At 41.6% G+C, this 22816-nt stretch overlaps 1 protein-coding gene across 3 annotated transcripts in view; it reads right to left on the reverse strand.

Annotated features, from left to right (window-relative positions):
* Positions 1–272: 272 nt before the first annotated feature.
* The window catches only part of LOC133486373 (calsequestrin-2-like), a 33601-nt gene continuing 11057 nt past the window's right edge, over positions 273–22816 (reverse strand). The window contains exons 2-17 of one of the 3 annotated variants that reach the window (XM_061791392.1): positions 15032–15208; positions 11295–11732; positions 10396–10533; positions 9552–9577; positions 9353–9466; positions 8953–9271; positions 6217–6301; positions 5400–5500; positions 4914–5025; positions 3900–3973; positions 3675–3805; positions 2223–2268; positions 2038–2092; positions 976–1076; positions 812–886; positions 273–737 (exon numbers count right to left, since the gene is read on the reverse strand). In XM_061791392.1, coding sequence (XP_061647376.1) covers positions 537–737; positions 812–886; positions 976–1076; positions 2038–2092; positions 2223–2268; positions 3675–3805; positions 3900–3973; positions 4914–5025; positions 5400–5500; positions 6217–6301; positions 8953–9271; positions 9353–9360 — 1308 coding nt within the window. In that variant the 5' untranslated portion in view covers positions 9361–9466; positions 9552–9577; positions 10396–10533; positions 11295–11732; positions 15032–15208 and the 3' untranslated portion in view covers positions 273–536. The remainder of the gene's footprint in view (positions 738–811; positions 887–975; positions 1077–2037; positions 2093–2222; positions 2269–3674; positions 3806–3899; positions 3974–4913; positions 5026–5399; positions 5501–6216; positions 6302–8952; positions 9272–9352; positions 9467–9551; positions 9578–10395; positions 10534–11294; positions 11733–15031; positions 15209–22816) is intronic. The other 2 variants (XM_061791393.1, XM_061791394.1) reach the window with 2 other exon arrangements.

Raw genomic sequence — 22816 nt, forward strand, 5'->3', positions numbered from 1 at the left:
GCCTTAAATAATTATTTGAATTGAAATCTTCAATATGTACGATGCAGTATGGCACAACGTCTAAGTGAGCGCATGCCGCTATTTTTTATGCATATACAGTATCGCATACTGTATTCTTAAAAGTAATACCTCTCTGACAGGGTCAATGAAAAATGTGCATGATATTTTTTAGGCATTCCTGACATTGTGCAGCTGTACCTAATGAAGTGGCTGACGAGTATACAGCATGTGAGTAAAACTTCACATACTAAAGCGAAAAAGCGAAATACACATGAAGCACCCAGGTTGATTTATTAACAGTGAGTGCAAATTGAGGTGAAACCTGTTTGCTTGAGATACGTTTCACTGTGTTATTGTTGACAGATTAGTTTTTATTTATGACTGCCATGAGCAATGTGACGTATTATCAATCACCAAACCTCAAAAAAGTGTGTTTACTGTATTGAAAATACAAGTATGATTATGCGTATTATCACTGTCCACATGTTCTGTAATGGAATTGCCGACGTTGAAGTTATGAGAATCAAAGATGGGGATTACTCATCATCATCATCATCCTCATCGTCGTCGTCGTCGTCATCATCATCCTCATCGTCTTCGTCGTCGTCACCATCCTCGTCATCGTCGTCATCTTCTGTGTTGATTTTTCCAGAGAGGACGTCTTCGATCCAGTCCTCCAGCTCCTGAGGCGAGGGAAGCTCCTCGTCGTCGTCCAGCAGCATCCACACGCTGTCGGCCTACACGCACGCGCCGTGTTACTTGGCAATGCCACGCACACACACACAAGCACGCCATGCAGGGATGGACTCACATCTGTAACGTTGACGACTCCGATCTGCGGTCTGAACAGATCAACCTTGAAGGTCTTCTCCCAGTAGGGGATCAACTAGAGAGATTCAAGGAGGGGTGGGTAAGTGGGTATTGACTGGGTAATGATCTTCCGATTGTCCCCTTGTCAAAAGCGAGAAAGCTCACCAGGGGAAAGTCGTCAGGGTCAATCCACACAATGCTGAGCTCAGGCAGGTGTGTGTTGTCCCGGGCCACCTCCTTCAGGATTTCCAAGAACTCAAAACCATCTGAGAGCAACAACAGACACGAAATCACGCAAGCACCACTCATTTGCAGTCTGAACCAGGAGGGGTTTAACAGGGTTTTACTTTTTTTTTTTTTGCTGGCCTTTGTCAGTAACTCATGACGAAGGACCATGAATATAAAACAAGCCAATGAAAAAAACATTCAACACAGCGCTAACTGCCTTCTTGTAGTGCGTGAAAACAAATTAGTACGCCGTCTGTAACCTTAAAATGTCAAATGATGGTACCGTGGCAAACTGAAACTTAAACTGATGACCTGCAATGTTTTGCTAGCTGCCCACGAGGCACCTAAAATGGCATCGCGACCCACCGGTTGAGAATCACTGTTACAGACAGTGCCAGAGCAATAAAATATGACTGAATGAATCCTTCGATTTTATAAACAGGAAAATAAGCAGATTGATGAATGATGCTTTTTTTTTCCAGATAAAAGAAATAAAACAGTTGGAGCTATATTAGTTCTCATTAGAAAACCACAATGTACTGTGTGATGAAACATTTTTCTCAGAGTAGCCGACTTCCGCGAAAACTAGAACGCTCAAGGGAGACTCCACCATAATGATAAACATCTGTGTTTGTCTCCATGTTTTTTTCGAAACAGGAAGTGCTTTGAGTTCTTTTAATAGTAATGGCAGCACGCCATCCAGCTCTTACTATGCAATTGCAAATACTGAAATGTGTTTCAATATTTTTTTATTGCTGTACGCCAGCGGTGTCAAACTTCTTCCAGAGACCCAGACAGGACATGGGGGAGGGGGGAGGGGGGGGGGGGGATTAATTGTGACCATAATAAAGATATATCGTGCGCGCAAAAAAACAATTGTGGTCACGAAATGGGTATAACGTGCATATGAAATACTAATTGTGGGTTTCATATCATTCCCAAAGCAAATGAAGCCCACCTTCGGCAGAAACTTTCAGGCAATGACCAAGTCTCACTTACCCGGGTCCTCCTCCTCTGCAAAAGCTACAATGTGGATGCCCTCGATGTCGTCCTCCTGAAAACAAAACAAACATCCCTCCATCCATTTTCTGTACTGCTTGTCAAGGAAAAAGCCAGGTGGTGTCATATGGGAATGCAGAGTTGTAAAACGTTTTTGTTAAACTTTGTTGTCCATCGAGGCTTACCCAGGTCTCAAACATGTCCTCTGCACGCAGTTTTCGCAAAGTGGGCCTGATGACACACAAAATCACGTGCGTGATGATACAACACCATGAAAATGACATTTAAGGCATAACATCAAGTTCAGGGAACGCTGAGTTACATTTAATGATATATATTGCTTTGATTTTAACCCTGCATAATAAATCTTGGCACTTTCTAAGTGTCTGAAGTACGCCCTCGTCTGCTCACAGGCATATTTTCATGGTATCCATGGTAACTCTGGAGCGCTGCGAATGTGATATTCCTTGATGAACAAACGCTCATATTAACTAGCCCTTGTTTTTATTATATCCGCTGCATTTCAGGTCAGTGTCAACTGTTCTGAGTTATCCTTATATATTATTATAATAAAATAATGAATGAATAAATAAATAAATAAACAAATATATATATATATATATATATATATATATAAAAATGGGATGTTGTCCGACAATTGTTTTTTTTTCAGAACAAAATAACATTTTAAATTGTCCTCACTCTCTAGTTCTTTCATTTATTTTCGTGGTCATTCCGACAAAACATTTGAAAATGCAGGCTAACACCAAATATAACACTAGACATCCATCCATCCATTTTCTGAGCCGCTTCTCCTCACTAGGGTCGCGGGCGTGCTGGAGCCTATCCCAGCTGTCATCGGGCAGGAGGCGGGGTACACCCTGAACTGGTTGCCAGCCAATCGCAGGGCACATCGAAACAAACAACCATTCGCACTCACAGTCATGTCTACGGGCAATTTAGAGTCTCCAATTCATGCATGTTTTTGGGATGTGGGAGGAAACCGGAGTGCCCGGAGAAAACCCACGCAGGCACGGGGCCGGGAATTGAACCACGCACCTCAGAACTGTGAGGCTGACGCTCTAACCAGTCGTCCACCGTGCCGCCTAACACTAGACATATAACACCATTTCAATTTATATCGAAAAATAAATAAAACAGAAAACAAATTAAATAAATGCAATGAAAAAAAAAGAGCTCCTTTCAAGCGAAGTTGTACGACACTGTCTGAAACAACGTCATGCATAAATAGCCCCCACCATGGGTGTGACCCATCTGACATAATTTCAAGCATAAAGGTAAGCAGAGCTGCACTGACATTTTTGGGACAAACAGATTAGCATTAGCTAACAGCTTTAGCTACTGATGAAAGCCACATATTCGATTGTTTGGCGGTGGATTGTATTTGTGTTTGGTGATGGTGTCCAGGCGCCACCTGCACACAGTGTAGTGTATGAAGTGCTGCCTCCATGAGTGAAAATGCTTTTCTTGCCTTTATGGGTTCTCGTTTTTTTCCCCCTCACACATTGGGCTCTGTTTGAACACATGCTAAGCTAGGCAGTGATGTGTCTCTCAGTCTGAAGCATTCATACACAAGTAAGGAGGCAATTCCTGTTTCCATGTTGTCATTTGTTTACCGTCTGTGCTCGTTGATGAAGTTGACCAGGTCGTCCTCGGAGTGCGGTTTCCCCGGGATGGTGACGGGCTCCTCCATAAAGGGCTCGTAGAAATCCACTTCGTTCAGCTTCAGGGTCAGCTCTTTGGCCACCTGAAGTGACGAACACATTAAAAAAACACACACACACACATGCGTCACTCCAGGGAAACGACGGCGGCGATGGAATGTTTGTGCGCTCACTCACAGACTTGTCAAAGGTGGCGAAGAACTTGATGTAGGGTTGAAACTGCTCCGCGGCCTCCTTGAAGGCATCGTAATCTAAGGATAGGAGAAGAACGTTGTCTCACAATGCTGCTCCTCCATCACACTTGTGCGACATTTGCACGTCGCCCCGAGTGGAAATAGATGAACTTTGAGCTGCACCCCTCGCTCCCTCCCGCTTACGGTCAGCTAAGGGTCACGGACGCGAGAGCAGCTGCGCCGTGCAGGCGGGATAAAAATGGAGGCGCAAATCCGCCGAGATGAGGCGGAAACATTGCACCGATGAGGGAGCACTGTTGCAAGCGGCTTTGCCGTACGAAAGTCTGTTTAGCTTATCGCTAACAAATGCAAACCGCCATAGACGGTTCCGAATAGCATCGGTGCTGTGGTGTTATTACAACCCTTTAAGCAATGGATATTTGAACAGAAACTGTGGAGCAACACATGTAGACAGATAATATAACAATACTGACAGGCATATATTATTTATAGTAAGGAATAACTAATGTTACTGCATCTTCCCCCGGAGTTTTGACTGGCTTCATGTAGATCTCATTGCCTGTATTATACTGCCCCCAGGTGGCCAAAGCGCCCACAGCAGAAGGAGCAGCACAATGTTCATTGTATGTCTAATACAAAGACGTGTTACTAGTGATCATGCTGTGAACAAATATTTTTCTGATATTCCTTATTGAGCTACAGTGAATCCAGTAATTGACGTCCACCCAAAATGGTTTGTGATTGGCTTGAGGTGCCACAAGATGGCAGCTAAGGATTTTTTTTATTTTTAAGGCAACGCTATGGCATGATTAAATGAAGCTCCTCCCCACAGTTCAACATAGATGCTTGATGATGCTCAAAAGTGATATTTTTACATTAGACATGACTTTGGCTTGAGCACAAAAACAGTGCCAGGGAGTATCGAAGGATAGGTTCCTAAAAAAAAAAAATCCATAAAAAAGTGAATTCATGAAATCTTCTCCTTCTTGTGACTTACGCTCAGAGTCCTCGCCCTTGAAGTAACCGATAACGCGGATGTCCTCTTCCATCCTGTCAAAGGCCTTCAGCTCCAGAGCGTTGTCAATCACTTCCACGGGCTCCTCCAATACCTGCAAAGAGGGACAAACTTGTTGCTGTTGGGTTTTTTGGTTGGGGGGTTTCGGGGTGCACGCCATTGTGGCCGGATGACGCGCAAGTCAAATGAATTCATAAACTCGATGCTCCAGCTGTTGACTATACAGCAGGTCAAGGCTGTGTTGAGATTATGCGATGCATGTTAAAGCCACACGTGGGCAAACATTGACACGCCGGCGAGGTCAAAACAATCACCAGCGACGTGTGGCATAACAATCACAAGTTTGGGGCCGCTTGGACGTAAATTGCATCAGGCTGCACAGTTTGAAACTTCTGACAGAGTTTCAATCCAGGGTTAGGGTTTCAAGTTAAGGCTTCAACTTGGGGCTTCTTGAGTGGGTCGACTCACGTCCAGCAAGAACTCCACCAGCGTGTTAGCAGAGAGCCAGCCGTCAAACTCAATCACACGATCGGCCTTGAACACGTACACGCTGCCTTCCTCCTCCAGGCCTTCCGTGGGAAATGAAATCAAATTCACTTACATTAAATACAACAAAATGATATAAAATACATGTATAAGAAAAGAATAAAATACAATAGTGGGAAATGATAACTTCATGTACTCAGACTAGCACTTACAAAACTGAAATGTAAATACAATGGCATTAAAAATAAAACAAAATACCGTCAAATGTAATTTAAATACGACAAAATTAGGTAAAACAAAACAAAGAACATTAAAATAAATCTAAATGATTTCAATGGCCCAACAAGTTCAGTTACTCTTTAGTTCAATTAGATGCAAAATGCATTTGAATCTTGAGAGATTACTGGGGGGCAAGCCCTCGTCAATGTCAAGAGGGCACAAATACAGAGCAAACATTATTCAAAACTCTTTCACTCAAGGCAAATTAGTTCTTGGTCATATTATTAAAATTGTACACGGTTAAATTGTTTAGAGTTGAGTGTTTAAATCAAATTAAATGACCTTCAATTATTGAAAATAGCCCCATTTGTTCAGAAGACTTACAGAACTGAAATGTAAATACAATTATTTAGACACTAAAATGTAAATACAATTATTTAGACACAAAAAATATTATTGATTATAATTACCACTATTATTATTGGATTATATTGACCATTTAGAAACCATTGCCATGTAGTCAGTGGTGAAGCAATGTAGTTTGCAATCTTCAACTTGGCGTGGAGGACAATATACTCGCCTAGTTTCTTCGACACCTTTGCGTCTTTCTGGGAGTCGACCATTCCGAAGCCGATGTCTTTGTCCTCCATGACCTGAGCCACGAGCTGCATGTTAAACACAAGCGATAAATATTCACAATCAGTACTTGTCGCGTTAGCTACCGCTAAGAAATTTCAATTCTATTTAACTGGAAAAACAAACACGCTATTAACTAATTAATTAGCAGTGGCTTAATCTCATCATAGAATATGTTGCGTTAGAAGAAATATCAGCAGAACGAAAAAATCTATTACACATAGATAGCTGGTCACCTTTCCTCAACATGCTAAATTAGACTCTTGATTCTTAGGGTGCCATCTGACATTTGACAATAGCAAGACTACTTTCATAAGTGTGAAAGTAAACAATGGAATTCTATATTCTTTGTTGTCTAGGTTGTTGTTGTTGTTGTTTTATTATTCTATTGACTTCTTTTTATTTTCACACATTTTAGATCGGTTTGCATGGTAAAAAGACACATGCATACTGTGGGGATCTTTTCCTCTTGTCCCTGTGTTTGCTGTTCCGGAGTCTGTGGGGGCGGGACTTTTTTTCACTCCTTCCTGATCTCGGAACCACTGTGGGGCGGTGTGCGGGGTGGGGTGGTTGGCTACGGGGGTGGCATTGGGTCCCTGCGGTCCCCGCTGGGTGGCCGGTTGTCGGAGCGCCTCGGTTTTTAACCCAGGGCGGTCCGCCGGGCTGCTCTCGGTGGACCCTTGGGCCCGATCCCGCCCCTCGATTGATCCGGTGGGGTGCAATTACAGGACACTTCTGTCAGTCTTTTTGCATCTAAAACGGTATCAATTCACTTGCATGTATCCGCAGGCACACACCCCTGGGACTCTTTCACTGGGTGTGGGGTCACGCACTTATTGCGACAAATAACTCATGAATATGCAAATTGCTTGTGTATCCCCTCACTTATACTCTCGTCCTGTAGACTTTTATAATTGACATAATTAATGCCACCACACTTCAGTTGTACAGCCGGGTTCACGACCCTTGTCGTGCATGCTTCTTCTCCTGTCCTTGTCCTGTTCTATCTTGTCCTGTCCTTCCCTCACAGGGTGTCGCACGACAGCCCCATGCAACACTCATATTTAATATTTCCTCGTTGTAGATAATGTAATGATTTCCTTCTCTCATCCTGTTTACAATTAGTGCTTTGTCTCTTGGCTTTGTTTCTTTCTCCCTTCAAGAAACCTTGTTCTGTTCGACTGATCAAGTCTGATTCTCAATAAACCTCAAATATAATACCACAGCGGAAGCTTAAAATCTCCACTGTGACACAGTAAAACTGTTTTGGCATAAAAGGGATACAGATTTTCCATTCCGCTTGACCTAACAACTGAACAGGACAAAAAAAAAAGTGATAAATGTGTCAGATGAATTGGAAACATAATTTAATGGTCTTTTAATGACAGCCACTTAGTGAAAAGATGAAAGGAAGATTGTTGTACCCTGGAGGGCACAGCGACACAGTTACATAATTAGCCAGATTGTTCTAAAAATAACACAAAAGTATTAGTGCGCCAGTCGTTCCAACGCAAACCATCCGGCTCTGACACTGCAATTTATTTCTGTATCACAAAGCATGTGGATCACAAACAGAGGTACAGTAGGGCTGAATTTCTGCCCCTCAATTATTCTGCACTATAATGCTACACACTATGGAACTACAAGGTTACTTATTGTACCTGTATGTAATACTGTACAATGGCCGAGTACACTGGCGAATATCAAGTGTGTATTGCTGGCATCGGATTAAAGTCAACATGAAGTAGGAGGTCAGGACTGTTCTGTGTGTAACATGAGATGCATTATGCACATTGTTTCCAACAGTGTGTGACTCAAAAGGAGATTGACTTTAGTCTGTACGCAGTATTCCGTGCGGTCAATGATCTTGAAGAGGCAATGTGTATGGGTTGATAAGATCATCACAAAAAAATATATATCATTTTTTTTTTTTTTTTTTTACCCTTTTCAATAATATAATAATATAATATCAATATGCAATCTGCAGGCATTTACATTTTAAATGATCACTTCTACAACATTCCCAGGAAATCACAATATCCCATCACAGATGTATTATTGACTGTGGTGATTCTGTTCATAGAAATACGTTAACTACATACTTTTTTTTTTTTTTTTGCATTGTGAAAAATAATAAATTGCTTTGGCAATGGGTGCCCTTTTTTTGGGCTTGAACACCCCCGCCCCCCCCCCCCCCCCCTAAAAAAAAATGTCTGTGCACGTGCCTGCTTTCAAACATTACAACGTTTTCGATGGTGAGCTCCAATATCGTGAAGCAATTTACGATATTGTTATAGTGGCATCTAGTGGTCTGTTTGCAATTCGACTCCCTCCTCCTGATCTAACAATGAGGCCTTCAGGTGTCAGCGTGCACTTGAAAGTAAATAATGGAATAGACTTTCTGTCGCACATTTTGAATTTGGAATTTGCTTGCTGAGTGATAAGCAACCCCATCCCCCATAAACCAATAGAATGTCAGTCGACTGTACAGCCCTACATGGAAGCCTAAGGATTTGCATTACATTTTTGATTGCATAAAATGAATAATGGTGAGAATTTCAAACAGCATGTCCAATCCTTCACGTGTAAGCATTAAAATGTCGCCTGCGTTAGGTATTTAGGTTTATTTAAATGGAATGTATCTCCCCCTCTTGTTCCCATCATGCTTCATTCTCCCTACCTCCAGCACCAGCTCGGTCATCTGGTACTGTTTCTGCTGCTCCTTGTTGTCCGCCACGGGCTCGTGGTAGAACAGGCACAGCATGTTGTACTGCTTCAAGGCCTTCTTGTAGTTCTTGTCGTTGATGTCGAGAACGCGGTCTTTGCCGTCGTACTGTGGGAACTCAAGGCCCTTCTCGGCCGGGGCCACGGGCACCAGGCCCAGGCACGGGAGCAGGAACAACCAGAGGGCAAGCATTGTCCACAACTGCAGCGTCCACAAGCTCCCAAGAGTCCCAAAACTGCGGTTGGAGTTGATAGTCGCAAAGGTCACGCTGGGCCTGAGAAAGGTTACAAGAGGAAATGTGAAGATTCAAGAAAAAGGTCCATCAGTGGTCCCGAGTTGTCCCCTGAAATCCCACTTTTGCATGCTCCTCTCGCTCCTTCACGCCTCGACTGAGGAGAGCACGGTCCGGCCGGCGGAGGGGGCCGCACGGGGAGAAGGAAAGCCATACATAGCGGCGCTCCACCTCTGCCTGTGCGGGGAAAGGCCCATTTTTAGGAGAGCAGTTGTTTGAAGGCTAAAAATAAACGTCCGAGTGAGAAAGAGAGGCGGCTTACGGTGGCTGGAGGGCTGCGATGTCGAGCTTTAGGGGGGTTTGGTTATTTTGGGAGAGTACCAGAAACAAAGTGGATATGTGATTTAGCGCTTTGAGGAGATAACGGCAGAGTCTTTTAGTTGACAGTTCATATCTGCCAACAGGTGTGTGCAAAAAAATCAATACTGAATGCAAAAGTGAAAACAGCAAGAAAGAAACCAAGAAAAAAACATACTGAAGGCAAACGTGAAAGTAAATAGACCAACAAACAGAAAATACTAAAGATGCGACTGAAAGCAAGAAGACCCCACACCCAAGAGGTAAAAACTACTATACTACTATAATACTTAAGACAAAAGTGAACGCATCAACACCTACAGAGAAACAACAAATACACACCGAAGACAATACTGAAGACAGAAATGAAGGCCACAAGACCGGTGAACAAGCGGAAAAAAAGAATACAGAAGACAAGACAAAAAACACAGAAGAAAAATGTCAAGGCAACGAGAGCCGTAAACAAGCAGCAAGCAGCACTTTATTTAATCCAAAGAAAGAAACCAAACAGAGCAACGGATCTATAATTGAGGACAACATATTGCTCTTTTTTCCCCCCCCACAGCAGACATTTTCACTTAGAGGGACTAATAACATTAACTTGCTCTGTTTTAGCCTCCATTCTCCTCCCAAGTCATCGGAGAATGGGTTAAGAACACTCAATGGACACAACATTAGGTACGCCCGCACATCCTAAATATGCATTAAATCGACATCTATGAATTAGGGTTCATTTGTCAGTATGATGCAGGTTAGTTCTCGCGCTAGGCGTCATTCATCAAACACGTCATCCAAATAATAACAAATACCTGATGACGGGTCACCTCCAGCTGTCCCATTGCACCTCCCGTTGTCACGGTGATGATCCAAAACACGTCAAATGAACGGCGGGGAGTCCTGCAGAAGAGCACTCGGGTTGAAATGGCTGACAGGAACGCAAATGTTTGCTGTAAGCATAGACAACAAGAAACACTGAGATTAAAGAATGAATATAGCATAAATTATCCGTAAATGTGTCTAAAATAATATCTAATTAAATATGGAAGAAATATTCAATTACATCCATAAATGTGACTCAATAACAATATTGAATAATAAAATAAGATACAATAAAATATGGAACAAAAATTCAACTAAATCCATAAATGTGAATAAGTAACATTAATATTAAGTGTATATATATGGATATATACATTTATATATCTATATATACGGAAAAATAAATTAATCTATAAATGTGCACAAATAATATAAATATCAAGTATGTAAATTATAAAATTGAAAAATGTTTGGTACAAATCCATAAATAAACATCTATAAACATTATAAATATCAAATCTATAAATAATCAAATCAGATACAGTAAAAGCAGCAGTTTAAAAAATTAAATAATAGGTCGGTAAGTACACAAATAATACAAAATAAATATTTTTAAGGTGTGAGCGGATTGTCAAATTACTAAACTCATAGATTCCATATGTGAGGGCTGGTAAAAGTGTGTAAGTATTATAAATATGTGGATAAAATACATCCAATTAAATTCCAATAGAGTTACAGTTTTGAATGAATTCTTAAAAACCTACAGGATCAGTGAATGCGTATGACGATATAGAACATATTTTTTCAATTGAATTCAATTATTATTAAATGAATTGCTGAAAGTATGTATGACAAATGATTAAATGATATCAAATTAAAAACCTCTTACCTCGGGGTGGCCTTTTACTGCATTTCCGCTTTGTTACTGAACTAAATGTACCCACAGGGGGAGCCCAAGACAAGACAATGTTGGGATTTGCTCACGTCCCGGTTGCACTCAGCTTTGGAACAGTTTCTCCAGGCAAAAGGTGCAAACAAATGACCTCATACTGTTGCATGTCTTTGAGTTACACATACTGTAAAGGCAAATTGTGGGAAACTAGGCCGTGGTTTGTGCTAATTCAGTGTCGGCCATACGAGCAGAGCCCCGTAGTCATCCCACACTCCATTGTCTTGCTCAAAGACACTCCGGCACGGTTTCTGCTGACAAGAATGCTTGAAACTTGACTTATGTGTGTGTGTGTGTGTGTGTGTGTGTGCGTGCGTGCTTCTGATTATTGCCAGATCATTATGTTCTTGCTGTGCAGCGCAATGCAATGGGAAGGCCCTGAAACAAAAATGAAGAAAATGGAATAATATAAACAAAAGCATAACCACAAACAAACAGATGAACACACACACACATATATACACACATAAACAGGGAGTAAAGCTAAAAGTGGAATTGAGCTCGCAGCTTGGAAAATTCCACATGCTAAAGGAGTGAGTGGTGGCCTGCTAACCAGAGCCAATAAAAACACAAGCAATGAAATCTGACTTATTTAGCACACATCACTGTTCTAGTAATGCAACTCAAATATGACTTAGTGCACCGCTGCCAGCTCATCATAACTTTGGACAAGAACTCAAACACTGAGCTTTCTACCTCTGATTGCTGGTCAACTTTTTTTTTCCGGGTCTGGTCATTCCAGTGTCATGGCAACTTAATAGTAACAGGAATCTGATGTCTGTTTTTTAACCTCAGGAATTTTGCTTTTGGCTCCCACTGACCAAAACGATGTTACGACACAATGCCTGTTGAAAGGACACCAGGGGATCGGTCCGGAATATTTGGAATCCTGACATACAAATGACACACAGCCCCAAAAAGATTTTTGCTGCTTAAACTCCAATTCAAGCCAACTTAACTTTTGCTTGAGGTCACTCCACATCTTTCCCTTAATTTCTATCAATGCTTCCATTTTCTATAGCTCTTGTCCTCTGTCACGAGCTGTCTGTCCTCTGTCCTCAGTACTGGCTTCCTCAGCTCACCCCCATCTGACGGCCACTCCCCCTGCCTGCATGCACAGCTACTGCTCACCTGCGAGTAAGGCAGCTGCTGATCATTCGCAACATACGTCGCTGGTGCAGGGCAGTGGCGGGCAAAGGTGCACCGCCTGCTGGCTGGGGCACACATCGCTTCGGTGATGCACAATGAAAAACAATATTTCACCCTTGGAAACAAATTGTCCACCGCCCCGCCCGCCCCCATGTTCAACACTTCTCAGAGCTCATCAGTACGGCATTAATATTAGTAATTCTACGCAGAGGATATGACACCGAGTAATGTTATATTGTCTGCCAACATGTTGTTGCTGAACCATTTGTGTTCAGTCCGTTCCTTCCAGGGTTAAAGCACCAAAACATAGATGCTAATCAGTATTAGCATTAAGCGAGCAGGGGATTTCTTCAGGCAGTTTGGCTGTTTTAAAATACAAAAGCTTTGATCCCGTCCATCCATCCATCCATTTTATTTACCGCTTCTCCTCAGTAGGGTCGCGGGGATGCTGGAGCCTATCCCAGCTATCTTCGGGCGGGAGGCGGGGTACACCCTGAACCAGTCGCAAGCCAATTGCAAGGCACATAGAAACAAACAACCATTCGCACGCACATTCACACCTACGGGCAATTTAGAGTCTTCAATCAACCTACCACGCATGTTTTGGGGATGTGGGAGGCAACCGGAGTGCCCGGAGAAAACCCACCCAGGCACGGGGAGAACATGCAAACTCCACACAGGCGGGGCCGGGATTTGAACCCTGGTCCCCAGAACTGTGAGGCAGATGTGCTAACCAGTCGGCCAGGTTTGATACCGTTAGTTTTATATGAGTTACATGAGTTGACAGTAAATTTCCAACTGGGAGTAACGTTAAACAGCACGAAGCCTCTTTTTAGATGACTTGTTCTGCTGCTTATTGTAAAGTGTGTTGAGCTGAGTTCACTGCCACCAAAATGTGCTCGTATCTCAAGTCTGAGCTTGCAAGTCACAAGCAAAAGATTGGTCGAACGACGGCTTGTATTTCGAAAAACTCATAAGTCGGGTCACTCCTATCTCAATGCTGTATCACTGTACCCCAAACTATGACCCCAAAACACTTAATTTCAAAATCATCTCACAACATTACCCTTAAAAAGAAATTGCTTACAGATTATTTGATTTTGAAAAAAATGCACCACAAGTGCGAGAATGCTGGCTTCGCAAGCCATAAAAATAGCAATCACTTCTTTTCTATTAGCTATTTTATTACATGTTTGATTCAGTGATATACAATTCAGTTGCAGATATCTGCTATGAGAATTCCTGTAATTGCAGTTTGACTAGTCATAATTGCAGGTCAAGATACCTTTAATTCACCTCACTTCAAGATATCTACGTCTCTTCTCAGTTATCTTACATTAAGTTTGAACTAGGCGAAATGACGCTATACCTATGTGTAGCTGGAATTATGATTAGTCAAGATGATGTTGTGGATTTCTCAAACTGGAGTGACAGAGATCTACAATTCAGTCGTAGATATCCGTAATTCATATTAGCTGATGCCTGCAATTGAACTGTAGATATCTGTAATGAGTCACTGATGGTGTAGTGGTACACTCGCCTGACTTTGGTGCAGGCAGCGTGGGTTCAGTTCCCACTCAGTGACGGTGTGAATGTGAGTGCGAATGGTTGTCCGTGTCTATATGTGCCCTGCGACTGACTGGCGACCAGTTCAGGGTGTCGTCCGAAGTCAGCTGGGATAGGCTCCAGCGTCCCGCGACCCTAACCAGGATAAGCGGTGTTGAAATGGATGGATGGATATCTGTAATGAGAAACTCCATACAGATGAATGGCAAAAGTGACGTCATTTGTCCCAGGTGAAATCACATTGCAGAGAGCAAAATTGAATGATAGCTATCTCTATCGGTCGTTTCAACTACTCACAATTACGTTACAGATATCTTCAATGACACTTCCAACTATTCAAAACGTAACAACGACAAGTCAGAAAGACGTTGTTGATATCTACAATGTTAATTCCAAATAGCTTTTAAATGTTGAATCTGCTTGGTAATAGTTACCAGCTGATCAGCTGTCAACTTCCACCACTGCCAATTGTGATCCGGACCTTTTTCTACGTCATTTTGAGAAGTTTACCATATGAACAAATCAAAAGTTGAGGTTGCAGTTGTGTGACCTCTAATGGCTTGCGTGGATCACTGCTCTGTATTCAATATTAAAAAGAAACTTAAAAGAAAGCAAAGGCGTCGTGCGATGCACTGCCAAGTCAGCACTGGTCTGGTGTGGCGTGTCTAGCGAGGTGCAAACACACTAAGGGGCTCAACAAACCGGCGGCGCTATGACATAACACGCGAGGCCCGTTCGAACTGCGGTCGTCGGACTAGACAACAACAACGCAACCCCCGAGGCAAGGCTGACATTTGCAGAAAAGAGCGGATGGTTGTTCATGTGGCGTGTTATATAAACGTCACCTTCACACGCATGCATAACATAACGTGTGCATTCATCAACACATTTGCTATTGAGTAACACAAAAAAACTATATCAATGACTATAATATCCACTTTGTTTCTCCCTTGTTTGTTCACCTGGTCATTTGGAAATGGCAAGCACATAACCAGGAATCCGATGCAGTGATCCCGATGATCTTTCACTTTCTTGACCTGAGCTGGGTATGATTCCCTTGTACTTTTCCACACAGGCCGTCATCCACGCCGTCATCCAGCTCCGCCTTTTAATCAACTCTTTAATGACGGTGAACTCGCCTGATAAGAAGAGACACTTTAGTCACTTCGAATACTCTGAAAAACTGCAGAACACACACACACACACACACAAAAGCAACATTTCATTTTAAATATTTGAAAAGGTTGAGCTTTAAGTACATTTTATGCATGTTATATATTTTTATTGGATATTTTGTTTTTTTTAATGTATATATTATATAGCTTTTTGTTGTTTTTTTACTCTCCTACCGTCTTATAATGCCAATAAAATGGCCACATCATAGTTCATTGTATGCTAAAAAAGGTATTATGGCTATTTACTTACTAAATTTGATCATCTTTAGCAAGCTAATTAGCTGTGCTAAGCTAATCGTTAGCGTCAGCTGACAACATTAGAGGATAATCTGATCATTCTAACAACAAAATGACTAAATAAATTTATATTTGTTGTTTTTTAATGCTTTTTCCCCCTAATAAAGTCATCAAAATACCCCCATCTGAGTTTTCCATATGCTAATTGAGATATGGCTGTTTACTTTTAAAATTGATCATCTTTAGCAAGATAACTAGCTGCGCTAAGCTAATCGTTAGCGTCAGAAGAGATCATTCCGGGAAAAAGCTCATTCTAACAACAAAATGACTAAATATAGGTATATTTGTTTTATATTATCTATGCTTTTCCCCTCTTATAACTAAACAATATGACCACATCAGAATTTTGAAAATAAGAAAGACAATTAAGCGAAATGAAGCCATTTACTTTTAATTGTGTCATTTGAAGCAAGCTAACTAGCTGCACTATGGTAATCGTTACCGCGAGGAGAGAACATTCAGGTATAAGATAATTGTTATAACACCAAAATGTGTCTGTATATTTTTTATTTATATTCGGATTTTTCAAGCCCCCTCACCAGTATCACGAAAGAAAATGGCCATATATTTTACCATATGCTAACACAGCTAAATATGGGTGACAGCATAAACACTAATCAACAATCTATCAATTTCCCTAACAATTATCCATCTATCCATTTTCTGAGCCAGTTATCATCACAAGGGTCACGAGAGTGCTGGAGCCTATCCCAGCTATCATCAGGCAGGAGGCGGGGTACACCCTGAACTGGTTGCCAGCCAATCGCAGGGCACATACAAACAAAAAACCATTCGCACTCACAGTCACACCTATGGACAATTTAGAGTCTTTAATTAGCCTACCATGCATGTTTTTGGGATGTGGGAGGAAACCGGAGCGCCCGGAGAAAACCCACGCCGGCACAGGGAGAACATGCAAACTGTGAGGCAGACGCTCTAACCAGTCGTCCACCGTGCCGCCTCCCTCATTATGTGTGTAGAATTACACTTACTTATCGATTTTTACATCTGTAGCAAGCTAACTAGCCGTGCTATGCTAATCAGTAGCAATGGGAGACAACATTCTAGAATAATCTTATCGATGTAACACCAAAACGATTGATTAATTAAAATGTGCACAGACATATTCCACTAACTAAAGTTGTATATATTTATATGAATAATTAGACTATTTCCCATGCTCCTTCCACCTTACAAAGTCAACAAAACACCCCTATCAAAAATTTACGTATGCTTATTAAGTGTTTGTGATAGCCCGAAGGCTAACCAACAATATGTTTAGAATTTGAACATTTCAGAGAGTTTCTAGACTAGATTTTATCACCCGTGGAAAACTCGCTATTAGAAGCTAATCAAGTTGATAACACCAAAATAAAGTGTGGCTATTTACTGCATGCTAATTAAGATAAAGGTGGAAGGTGAATCCACAGTCTATCAACTACTCATTGCTGACTCTGAATTTTCGGTTATTAGGTTTCTCCCCTATGGAACCATCTTCCAGATCTGGTCGGGATGGTGTACACAATGTCACTATTTTATGAGCAAACTTAAAACCTTGCTCTCTGATAAAGCGTGGGGTCATGGCTGGTTTATAGTCAGGTCACGGTGGTCATATTTCTGTTCATTTTCCCCTTTCACAAGTAGTAGGAGCCTGTGTTGAACTATCACCCCTCCTCTTGACATACTGTCAAGACTCCAGGCGTAAAGTGCTTTGCGATATCTGCGAATTGGTGCTATAAAAATCGAATTGAATTAAATTGACTAGCTATGCTAAGATAATCGTTAGCGCCACGAGACATTCAGGGCCAGTCTGATGGGTCAAAAAGACAAGAAAATGATAAGGGTCCAAACATCAGACAGCTGAAACATAAACATACTTTTTGTTGTAACCTGAGGCGTCACTCACGTGTCTTTTAAGTTTTCCATTCACCTTCACCTACATTTTCAACTTTTGAGTTCATAGTCCCCATGCCATAAAGATATAAGGCTTGTTTTGCTCGACATGAGTACGTTATAACTCACAAGAATCATAACATATTTTTCAAACTACTTTGCCATATCAACAAAGCGTATTACCAACATTTGAACAACTCTGCCTCGTTGCTGTTATCATAAATAAAGAAAGGAAGCAGGCAATAGATTATCATGCAATATGAAGCACCCCCGAGATTGCTTTTCCAGCTTATATTAGCACGTTCCCTTGTGGCATCGAGGGGCTAAGAAATAGATTTACTGGCACAATCAGTGGCACGATCAGAGATCCGTTTTCAGGGAATACTGGAAATGTGTGTTGGTTGCAGATTTGCCACTCCCATCAAAATGTTTCTGGGAGAAAGAAGATGTCCTCTCGTTGCCACATTCTTGACTGACATCCAAGATCCAGGAGACGGTTGAGGACAGTTCAAATGAATTAGCCAACTTCACACTAGCATGTGACAACATGATTATAAAGCCTGCTTCCTTTTCAAACCCTGTTACAAATTAATGACTTTGAAAATAATTTGTTTCCCATCTAATATTTACTTTTTTTTTTTTTTTTAATAATGCTGTTAAGGTCCACGAAGTATATTCCCAGACAAGATTCTCCTGGGTTTTGAAAATCCATCACACCTGTCAAGAGTACAGTGTGACCGCATTGTGTTCCGCTAACATTAAAACACAAAATCAACCGCAGCACGCTGCCCAAGCACTTAGCACGTCTCACAGTTCTGGGTTTGAATCTTGTCTTCACAGTGGTTGCATATTTTCGCAGTGGTTTCTTTCCCCAAATATTTCCGGCTTCCTCCCACATGCCCAAAACATGCACGTTAGATTCATTTAAGAGTCTTATCCATAGGTGTGAATGTGAATGTTAACTTGTCTATAGCTACAGTATATGCCCTGCAATTAGCTGGCAACTATTCCAGGGTGTATCTCGCCTCTCGCAACAAAGTCAGCTGGGATAAGCTCCAGGACAAGAGCTGTAGAAAATGGACGGATTGATGGAATCAACACCTCATGTAAACAAACACACATACGAGACTCCCTTTTATCACAACAAGCGACAAGCAAACGTCAGCTAGCCAGTTATGCTAACCCGTACAGTCGACATCTTCACTCTGTCTTATCAAAAAGCACAAAGGGATTGACTCAAATGCATGACATCAGTTCCAAGAAAAAGGTAAATTTAAATTTGGTCATTGATGAATGGATAACTACAAATGGAAATGGACCACAAACGGAATGTAGAAACATATAGAACAAAACCGGGTAACAGTGACAACAAGCAACGTTTCTGATCAAGCAAGTGTACATTACATTACACACGCAAAGATTTTTAACGTTAACCGATTTGTATCTCAACCGCCACACCAACATTTTTCCCATGTCTTTATTCGACGATGCCAACCTCGCCGACCTCAAACAATGCCTGGAACTGACTTTATGACCGTAAAATGTAGATTTGTTTTGTGCCCCAACACACACACACGCACGCACACACATTTTTTCACTATAAACAAATAACCACAGGATGTTTTTACGATCGCTCCTGAAAAATAATTTACATGATTCGGATGACTGAGACTCTTCAAAAGGGTTAGCAGTGTGTTTTATTGGGCTCTATTTGGCCAAGAAGCCCCTTTACAGGAGAGTCTTAGCATTATTGTACAGTGAGTTCATTTTGATTTTATTTCATTAGATTTTATTATATTCATTATAGTCTTGCAAGGGGACATTCAACATACACTCTGCTGTATAGTTTGTTGCACAACCACACAGAGAACCAGATTACATGCAGGCACGCAAGGAGAGATTCAGATTGAAAGAGCCGTGCAACCGGTGCTCAAGGGCACCTCGGCAGTAGCCAGCAAGCAGACTAGAAATCTCCAACTAGTTGCCATTTTTATCGAGAGCAGGACTCGAACCAGTAACTCTGCATGTTACCGTTGAGCAGCACGGTAGGGCAGTGGTTAGCACGGGCTGTCTCACACTTCTCAGGTTCTGGGTTCAAATCTCAGGTTTGGGCTTTCCTGTGAGGAGTTTCCTTGTTCTCTTTGTGCTTCCATTTGTTTTTCTGGCTACTCCAGGTTCCTCCCACATTCCAAACACATGCCTGTTAGGTTCAAATGTTGTGGGTTATTCTAAATTGACCATAGGTGTGAATGTGAGTGAAAATGGTTGTTTGTTTTACATGCGATTGGCTGCCAGTCCAGGGTGTTCCCCCGCCTCTCGCCCAATGTCAGGTGGGATCGGCACCAGCTCACCTGTAACCCTAATGAGGACAAGCACTATAAGAACGTATGGATGGATGGATGTTACTGTGAACCCAGAATACTGTCCACAGAAGAGACTGTGTACAGTTACATATGGTTCCCTAGAGGAGCTGGAGTTGTTGCTGGGTAACCTCACAGCCACAAAGACATCCCCAGCAGATTAAAAATTGATGTCTGGATGAGAACATAATCTGATTGAGGAGTAAATCGCCATTTAAGTATTGATTCCAACTACAGCCTGCACCCTCAAATGGGCTCATTTCGTGTCCTGACGTGAAAAGGGTGACAAACTGAAAACAAAGAACGCGGCTTGTGGTTACCTGTGTGCATTCTCCCTTTGACAGACATGAACCCAAACAGTAACGCAATCTTAATCATGCATCTATCGATCTACCGATAAATCATTCCATTAGTTATGCAGCGTGACAGGAAGCAGTGCCTCAGAGCTTTTTAAGCGAATGATCAGCAGCCCTCGCGATGAAAACAATCCGAGTCAGCGGCTCTTCAGGCTAGGAAACAGGTCGCCCTGAGTTTAATTTGTGAATCGATAATCTCCACACTCATTTTTTTGTGTTTTTGCTTTTATTCGTGTTACTTCCGAAGCTTATACCCCTCGATGAAAAGCCCTGACTAATACATTTACTGAAGTTGTTTGCAGCATTCGTTACAGAAGACGCTCCGTGTTTTTGGCCCATCCAAGATGAGACAATGAACAAAGCTTGGCCCTGAATGCCAGTAGTTTTCCACCAGGACAATATCATGGGGTTTCCTCTTGAGCGAGACACAGAGCGAGGGAGAGAGGGAGGGCGGAGGTTAAGACGTGTAGGAGAGGTGCTGTGCCGAGTGACAATATGAATAGAGTTAAAAATGAAAGTCAATCGAAACAAGATTTAATACTGCACGCGGGAATGCAAGGACACCGTTTCTTCCTGTGGGATCTTAAACAGAAACGTAGCATTACAATAGGGCATTGTTTACGCTTGTATTTTTATTCTACAATAGGCGCGCTGACCCTCTACATAACAATGTGACATACCTCCAGCAACATTTTCAGAAAAAATACAGCCCTCAAGTTCAAGTTCATGATATCAGGCTGGAATAGTTCTTTGTTTCTACACATTTTACCTAATTTACACACACACACACACACATATATATATGTGTGTACTGTATCTGCATCTTCAGTTGGAGATATTTACGTCCTAATTTAAGTGAGCCGGAATTCTAGAAGCTGGTACGTACTTGTCGTCCTTTACGTACTTCTTCAGAGAGGAATTAACGTTTTAAAAATCTACAATGTCATTTTGCTTAATTCAAAATGTATTTGATTTATCTGAAAAGGCCCATGTAGCTGAAAAGGACCATGAAGCTCCAGCTCACTTGCGACCATTGTGAGGATAAGCAGTATAGAAAATGGAAAAAGCCTTTGTACCTATTTCGCACCACCATTTTTTTGGGGGGGGGCCATACATTAGTATTTCAAGACCACAAAGTAGCATTTTGTGTGCACGTTACATCTATGCTGTGGCCATAATTTTCTTTTTCCCCTATGTAAATTAAGACAGATTTGTGTAACTGTCGATAAGACTTTTGCACCTGTCAACAGGAATTTTGGCCACTCCAACTGTGTTAGGTTAGAAGGGGTCCTTCTCTAATATGGTTCTTCTCTAATGTTTTAGTTGTGTGTTTTGGGTCCTTATCCTGTTGGCCTGTGGCAGAGAGGAAGTTTTGTTGGGCAGCACACTTTGCTACAGAATGCCTCAATAGTCTTGAGATTTCATTGTACACCGCACAGATTCGAGACACTGCGTCCCGGATGTGGCAAAGCAGCCCCAGAACAATAAGCGAGCCTCCTCTGTGTTTCACGGTACGTACATTGTGAAGTTGACAAGTCTTGACACAGCACACAAGCAGAACTCATTAAGTGTGCAACGGTACTTGTAAATCAAATGGTGACTGTATTAATATCTGAATGGTGGATGAATGCTGTACCTGTGCTTGGTACAGGGTTTTGTGTGTCTTATCGATTATTTCAATTATGTCTCACAGAATTTATTTATTTTTTTTTTATTTTTTTTAAAGGAACACATCAAAGGTGGACCAGCATCTCAGAATGGAATGGATGGATTGTGTTCCACTGTGTTTATTCTTCTTTGATTCATTATTTTTAAGAATACCGACTTCGTCTAAACGTTTCAGTTGTCCTTCAACTGAGGTACTGTATACCTTTTTTAAAAAAAGGATCCAAAACATTAGGTATGCTTACACAGTCTAATGAGAACAAATTCAAAAGCTAGATAAACATTATAATGACTCCATTTTGATGAACACACGTAATAAGGTATTTGCTTAATGACGTTTAATATGGTGATTGTAGAATCATACTGAGTGTTGTCTCAAATATTTTGCACAAACAAAATATTACCTCTCAATATGTCATTTGGGACCTCATTGGTGTTGTTGTCATGTTGTTGATAAGCCCATGATTTTAAGAATGATGCACCGTGCAACACATCATGTGGTCACAGTCACAATAACATAGGACTAGACTGCACACTTCCTCACTGTAAATGAGGAAGTGGAGGTTTTTTGGGGGGGGTGGGGGGTTGTAATCATCTGCATCTGCTGCTTATTTGCCTTAAACCTTGTCAGGAAAAGAGATTGGGGAGGTTGTAAAATAAAAAATAAAATAAATAAAAAACGTGTTCCTGAGTAAGGACATGCTATGCTACATTGGGTTAACTTATTTGCATGAGAAGTCACAGGACACTGACGCAGTGAGTCACCATCTAAATAACAATACTGTACATACCATGCTGCTTTTTAGAACGTCAACTCACGACTGAAAAAGAAGAAATCCATGGTATCAAATGTAAAAACGCAGAAGTACGTAATCTATGAGCGATAAGTGAGGTCATGAATGTGACTTCTCAGTTGGCTGCGTCCAGAGTAAAGAAGGCTGCAAGCAGCCAATCCTCTTCTGCATTTGAACAGATTAATAAAACCTCGCCAAGGCCTTATG

Source organism: Phyllopteryx taeniolatus, chromosome 12 (assembly GCF_024500385.1).
Source record: "Phyllopteryx taeniolatus isolate TA_2022b chromosome 12, UOR_Ptae_1.2, whole genome shotgun sequence".
NCBI lineage: Eukaryota > Metazoa > Chordata > Actinopteri > Syngnathiformes > Syngnathidae > Phyllopteryx > Phyllopteryx taeniolatus.